The 7,068-nt window shown below is 40.8% G+C and overlaps 1 protein-coding gene across 2 annotated transcripts in view; it reads left to right on the forward strand.

The window, feature by feature from the left end:
• Positions 1-7,068, forward strand: part of Amph (amphiphysin) — a 227,983-nt gene that overhangs the window by 198,946 nt on the left and 21,969 nt on the right. For both annotated transcript variants that reach the window (XM_004629658.2, XM_023713540.1), the window contains one exon: positions 659-784. In XM_004629658.2, the coding sequence (XP_004629715.1) occupies positions 659-784 (126 nt within the window). The remainder of the gene's footprint in view (positions 1-658; positions 785-7,068) is intronic.

Raw genomic sequence — 7,068 nt, forward strand, 5'->3', positions numbered from 1 at the left:
TTTTCTCCTTTCCCCGATCCCAGTTGATCCCTCTCTTTGAAATGTTCAACATCATTGGTCATTTGAGAAATTCAAATTTAAGCAACACTGAGATTTCCTCTCACTCCAGAAAGAAAGGCTGTAATGAAGAAGTCAACCAATAACAAAGATAGAGGGGCTGTGGGGAGAAAAGAATGCTTTTCCATCGTTCATGGGGTGTAGACTGGTAAAGCCTCTATGAATATCAGTGGAAAAAAACTAGAATTAGAGGTCATATTCAACTCAGCTGTTTTCTTGCTAGGTATTTTTCCATAAGAACTGAAAACTATGTACCAGAGTGATATATGTGTACCCATGGTTATGGCAGCATGATGTGTCTTAGCTAAATTTAAAAACAACCCAAATGCCCAGCAATTGAGGAATGGTATATTTTTACCATATAAAAATATGTGGTATTTTTATGCAATGGAGTATTACTCAGCTCTAAAAAAGATAAACTCCAGGTTTTATATAAATATTTTTGAGTCCAAGGGCAAGGATCTGTTTTTCCAACACAGATTTAATGAAGTTAATTGCCTATGCAATGAGAAGCATGAATCCTAATTGTCCTGGGATTCTGTCATGTTACCTGGTCATATGTTGAATCTTTTTCTTCCAACCCCTAAACAAACACACCCAGGCTGAATCTGAACAGGCTGCACCCACAGAGCCTACAGCGGAGGAGCCACCTGCTGCCGCCACACCTGCCGTTGGGAAAGACCTTGGGCCAGAAGCACAGGCTGAAGAGCCAGCAGAGGAGGAAGTGGTGAGCAACGCCTCCTACCCCCCCCCCATCACCCTCACCTCGCGATCATCTTCCTGCCAGTGTGCCACTTCTCATCCGTGCTTCTCTTGGGCCAAAGAATCTCCATGCCTTTGTGGCTGCCCAGGCTCAGGGAGCCTTCACTACCCTGGCAGGGAGACACCATTCCTTTTCAAAACTGAAAAGGAATGTTTCCAGAACATGGATGTTATGATCTGGAGACCACTGTCATGCCCCCAGAGGTACAGATAGCCCTTTTGTGGAAGATGAGATATATAGGAGCTATGAGGACACGCATCTGCTTAACTCTGCTGTACCCGTGATGCCTGGAGAGGTATCCTGTATCAGGGAACAACTTGCATGTGGTAAATACAAGAAGATTGCTGGTTGTGTCCATATATTAATTACTTATAATAATAGTGTTTCAGGTAAGTGAAAAGCCAATAGTAGATGGAAAACGCATATTACAAATCTTCGAATCTATATAGATTTCTATGTGTACATCCATTGGCTCAAAATTGCGTGTGTCTGCCCCTATAATCAGTAAGAGCTGAGAATGTACCTAATGCTAGGATGGAGACCCATCTGTCTGTCTGAACCCCTGCTCCAGCCCTGATCCACAGAGTCACAAAAAGATACTCACACTGTGAACTAAAGTGAGCTCTGCAGTGCCCTGAGATCATCAGATAAAGTAACACCTGTGAAATGATCGAGCTAGAAATAACATGTTCAATGAAGAATGTTTCTTTAGGAAATGCAGCAAAGTGTGTCCCAAGCATTTCAATCAGGGTTTTGTTTACGACAGCCTTCACTGATCATGCACACACAGAAATACCAATCCCCCTATGACCAAAGCTGCAGCTCTCTAGATATGGACAGAAATGAAAGTCATAGTTTATGTTTTTGATGCCTGAGGCCATTGTATTGAGAAAGGGTGGGGCACCTGTCAAATCACTGATTTATTAATAGGGTAGAAAAATAAATACATAAGACAAAATGGAAAATGCTAATTGAGAATAACTAAAAAGCTATCATATTTTTCCCTCTCTAGATGCAGATTTAGACCAAAACCTGTGAGAAAAACCAGGGATGTAGTGTGGATGTCAGATTGGGGAGTGCTTTCTTTTAGTCATCTTTTTTCCCTGGAAGTCACTGCCAGATTCATTGGGGCTCTGAACAACTCAGTGCAGATGTGACATTTTCTTTGGTGCCAAATTGTAATCTTTCTGCCCACCTTAGACTTGCAATTTACTTAAACAACAAGGGAAGGGAAAATACAGATGATTTGTTGACTATTGTAACCATCAGTGAAGTAATTAATTTTGAAATGAATATGTTGGATGCCAGGTAAATAGAAAGATACTGATTTAGGTTTTGAAGGAAGTCATTCTGATTCTGAAGAGCTCTCATCAGATTTCTGTTGTCAGTAGCAACAAGTCAGCTACACTTCTTCACTGGAACCTTAGAACTACATTGATTCCATGCCCCAGACTCTTCCATTTAAGGCTGAATGCCACTGTGCTCATGGTTTAAGCAGAATTAATATATGATTTTGTGTACCTGATAGGAGATGTGAAATAAGCAAATGAATGTGCTGGGGACAGGCATAACTCGTTCTCTGTGATCCCTTCTCGGACTACTATTATCAGCTATCCTCAAACTTATACTCATTTTAAACTTCTAGAAGTGGGTTTTTGTTTTTTCGTGGAATCCAGTTGGTTTTCCAATGAATAATGTTGGTACCTCCCAATCTTATGGTAACTATTATGTAGTAACTAACATGTACATGCTGAGTATTTCTTATTCGAAATGGTTGGGACCAGAAGAGGTTCGCATATGCATAAGTAGACACCTTGTAGGTAGGACCCAGATCTGAACAAGAAATGTATTTGTTTTTGTGTACACCTAAGACACATAACCTGAATGTAATTTTATGAAGTATTTTCCATAGTTCTCATATGAAGTCAAGTGTGGAATTCTGGAGCATTTCAAAGTTTGGATTTTCAAACCAGGATTTTTTAACCCGAATCTGATTTGTCACCTTTTAAACTAAGGTGACATTAAAAATACTTAGCAAAGGATGGCATGAATGTTAAGCAGCCCTGAAAGCAAGTTCCCTAATGTTGGAGAAAGAGGTATTTGGAATATGCTTTTCCTCTTAAAGTTTAGAAAATGACAACAACAAAAAGAAAATGAAAAATTTCAATTCCTTATGAAATAAAGGTCATTTACAGAATCTTTTGAAGCACTGAGACACTTCCCAAAACCCAGAGGTGATGTAAGAACAGAAGTACAGTGTTCAAGGGGTGATGCACCTCTCTAAAGAGGGGCAGAAAATCTAGCAAGTCCCTTGGCCAGAAGGACTGAAAGCTAACAATAATGATGCTAGCTGAAAAGGGATCCTTAGGCAACCCAGTTTCCCGAATCTTAGCAGAAGGGACATTCATGGCTGAAATCTCTTCTTCCTCATTCCCTCTCTTCTGCTTAAGAGAATCACATCCAGCTGGATTTTTGCTGCTGGTTGTAATGACCCCACATATTATGGTTATTTTTCTAAAGAAAGCCCTCTGTGTTGCTGGTTGTGTGGTACTTAGTTGTAAAAGCATTAAAACCTATGTGTGTCCCTAGGATTAATTAAAGCTGACGGTAGCTGTCATCGCTGGGATTGAGTTGATGTGACATTTGGAGGTAATCCTTTTTACTGTCGAAATGTCACCATACAGTTATTATTTCAGGTTTTGACAGAGTTCATCTGAATGAAGTTTGTGATGGTTTTGTTGGAGAAAAAAATGTCAAATGTAATCTCAAAAGCAGGAAATTTAATAGTCACTCCCCCAAACACCTAAGATTCTAAAGAAAAGTTTAATTGCTACATTCCTGCTTGTTGTTTCATTCTCTACATATTGTCTTTAATGTTTCCATACTACATCAAAATTTACCAGTATATCTACAGGGTACATTTAAGAACACCAACTGTCACTTCCCCTTCTCCAGCTGTTTCTATTATGTAAATAATGAAGACAATCTTTAGGGAACAATGATTTCAATACTTATTTCCGTATGCACAGCAAAGAATTAGGCTAAGAGGCAAACAAAGATGAATGTGGGATCAATTCACAAAGTATTATTCAGTTATAGATAATCACTCACCATATATATGGTGAATATATGCATATATATGAATATATGGTCATATATATGTATATCAACTCTTTTCAGAAAATAAAATTGTACTTACATTTGTTTCCTTTTCTTAAAGAAAGGTTCCTTCTAGCTGGGCATAATAGTATACACTTTGTAATCCCAGCTGCTCAGGAAGCAGAGTTAAAAGGATTATAAGTTCAAGACCAGCCCAGGCAAACTGGTGGGACCTGGTCTCACAAAATAAAAAGTAAAAAAGGCTGTGGATGTAGCTAAATGGAAGAATATTTTTAGGTTCAATCCTCAGTACCACAAAGAAAATGATTTTTAAAAATGAAAAAAAGGCCCCTTCTAATTTTCTCTAAATTTTTGTATTTTACTCAGCTGTTATAAAGCCAACGACTTTTCTACCTATTATTTGAAAAAGAAATAATGTGCTGTAATTCACATTAAAATTATTTCTGAAATACATAAATTGAGAAGACACTGAGCTAAAGATCTTTTTTGAATGGTTGCGGAATCCTGGAAAGTGAAGCATTATTGACCCATGATTTTGTGGATCACTTTCCTTTTCACTGTGCTTTGTTTGGTTTTCAAAAGTCTGTTTCACTAACGTTAAGTTGACTTCTCCAGACCAATTATTCAAGCAAATGCATATTTACAAGTTCTATAAGTCTGTGCAGCTGAGCTTGCCTGTGGTCTTGGTAGGAACTCATTGGTGAGCTCATTTTCTTGTTGACTCAACCAAGGGGATGCTTGAGTCTTCTGTGGATGCTGGGGGCTCTTGTCTAGACCTGGAAGATACAGAGATGCAGTGACACATAGGGCTTCTCCATCATGGTTTCCATGGACCACTGGCTGAGGTTGACATGCCACACCCCTGCAGTCTTCCCGCATGCCACTTGTTGGGGAACTGGCATTGGTGTTTTCTCCTTGAGCAGATGTAAACACAACAGCTGGGATTCTCACTGTGCCTAAATGGATGGCCTCCTGAAATGTGAGGGAGGACCCTGAAGACCAGAGGAAGCCCAGAAGCAGGATTTACACTTTGCCCTTTTGTTAACACAAATTGATTGCCCAACCCTAAATGCTCAGATGAAAGTATACTTCAAATTAAACCTCAAGCCATCTACCTATGTGCATACACGAAGATGGATGCACTTTTTACCTTTATCTCTTTCTTGTTGATCTGAGGGTGATGGTGCAGACTTCTTCAGTTCCAAACTGCTAGCCAGTAAATAGCATCCTTCTACACCCTGTCCTGACCTTTCTTGTTCTGTCCACACTGCTGAGATGGAAAGGCCCTTTGCTGCGTGGGCCACTCCCCCTTAGTCTGCCGTGGATGTGAGCAGGAACTAGAAATATAATCAAGAAACAGCATTGTCCTGAAATGAGAGATCCTTTCCAGTTCCCTGGAACATTGCCTTCTATTCCAGCACATCAAAACAAACCAAGCAACCAACCACAGAACTGGTTGTGTTTTCAGGCTGACTATATTCACATTAGCAACTAATTCCGTCCTGCGTGGTTCTGTACCGCTGTGGCCCTCACGGAGCAGAATGTGTAGTCTAGGCCCAGGAAATTCTGAATCACTGATTTGTTGTCTAAGAGTCCAGAGGGGTCTAAGTACAATCTCTGAATGCAACCAGTCCTTTCTCTCTTTCCATTCGGATAGCTGAGCTTTTTTCTGTTTAGGAGAAACAAGTCACCTATTGTCATCAAAAGCAGGGCTAATTTTCTCAACAATGCTCACTTCTTACTCAACAGTAGCTCTGTGTATCCGAGGCCCATTGCCTCCTGGGCCAAAAGGAGTAAGTAACAATGACCTAAAAGTTTCGTGTGAAGCTAGAGACATAACACATCTTACTAGTTTGAGTATCTGGCATATAGAAATGCCAGGATCAAGAATAGCTTGATGACATCATTTTTGTCACCATCATGAAAAGTTGATGAGAAGTAAATAAACAGAAGCAAGTGAGAGACATACTCTGAGGAAGAGAAGGCAGCAGATGTGGGGATGCTACCTCTGTCTCCTCCATTTAGCCTCCTGGCACAAATAGTAAGAGAGTCTCCATTAGCTCAGATTTCCTCTTGGGTCCTACAGAAATTGTGTCCCAAAAATATTGCCTGTCACTCCCAAGGAAAAGTTTTTCTAGAGCCCTTTTCACTGAATGCTGTGACGGGGACATGATAGAACTACCAGCAATCTCTCAGCTGGACCCTCCTTCAAGATGACTGTAGAAGGGGACAAAAAGGCAGGTGATCTCCATATGCATCCATGACTGACCCAGCGGTTGGGCCAATATCTTTCTTTATACCAATGCACCAAGTCATAGGAAGAGATGAAAGTAGCCAAGAAGAAAGTGGTAAGATGGTAAGCAATGCTCCTCATGTCTTGGAGCGGGACGCCCTGGGTTTACCAGATATTCCACTGCCTGGTCTTTGATAGATGCTAACATGGAATAGCTGAGAAGCCAAACACAGAAGCCATGTCCCCTGCCTTCTAAGGCCGGATGTTCCAGAGCCCCTTCTGCAATGGCCCTCGGGGAGAATTTTGTGATACCGGGGCAGATACTAGAGTAACATGGGAGTAGCAATATCGGCTACTATTCACATCACCCTTTCCCCATTGAGGAGCCCTTTATAGATGTTGGCTGCCTAGTAGTTTTTTGTTTCTTATTGTTGGTGATCCTTTGTTTATTCTTTTTTGGTGGTACTGGTGATTGAACCCAGGGCTTTCACAATGAGCTACATCCTGTGTTTATTTTTGAAAAAAGGATCTTTCTAAATTGCCCGTGCAGGACCTGAGCTTACTGTCCTCTTGCCTCTGCCTCCTAGAGTACTAAATCACAAGCATAAGCCACCCGATGCTGGCTACCTAGTAACTGCTAAAGTGTTACTTTTGGCATACATGTTATTGAGGTGATCATCACATAAAATAAAATTGATTGATTAAGGTGAATGTCTTGGTCCCATTTAGCACAGCAATAAGGTACAACCATCCACTCTATCTGCTCCCAAAAAATGTTTATCAGCCCCAAATTAAAACCCCATTGCCACTGAGCAGTGATGCCCACTGCCCCTCCCCCACCACTTGGGAAGATCCTCAGCTGGTCTGCCTTGTGGATGAGCTTATCTGGGTGGGT

Source organism: Octodon degus, unplaced genomic scaffold (assembly GCF_000260255.1).
Source record: "Octodon degus isolate 3935 unplaced genomic scaffold, OctDeg1.0 scaffold00031, whole genome shotgun sequence".
In the NCBI taxonomy this organism is placed as follows: Eukaryota; Metazoa; Chordata; class Mammalia; order Rodentia; family Octodontidae; genus Octodon; species Octodon degus.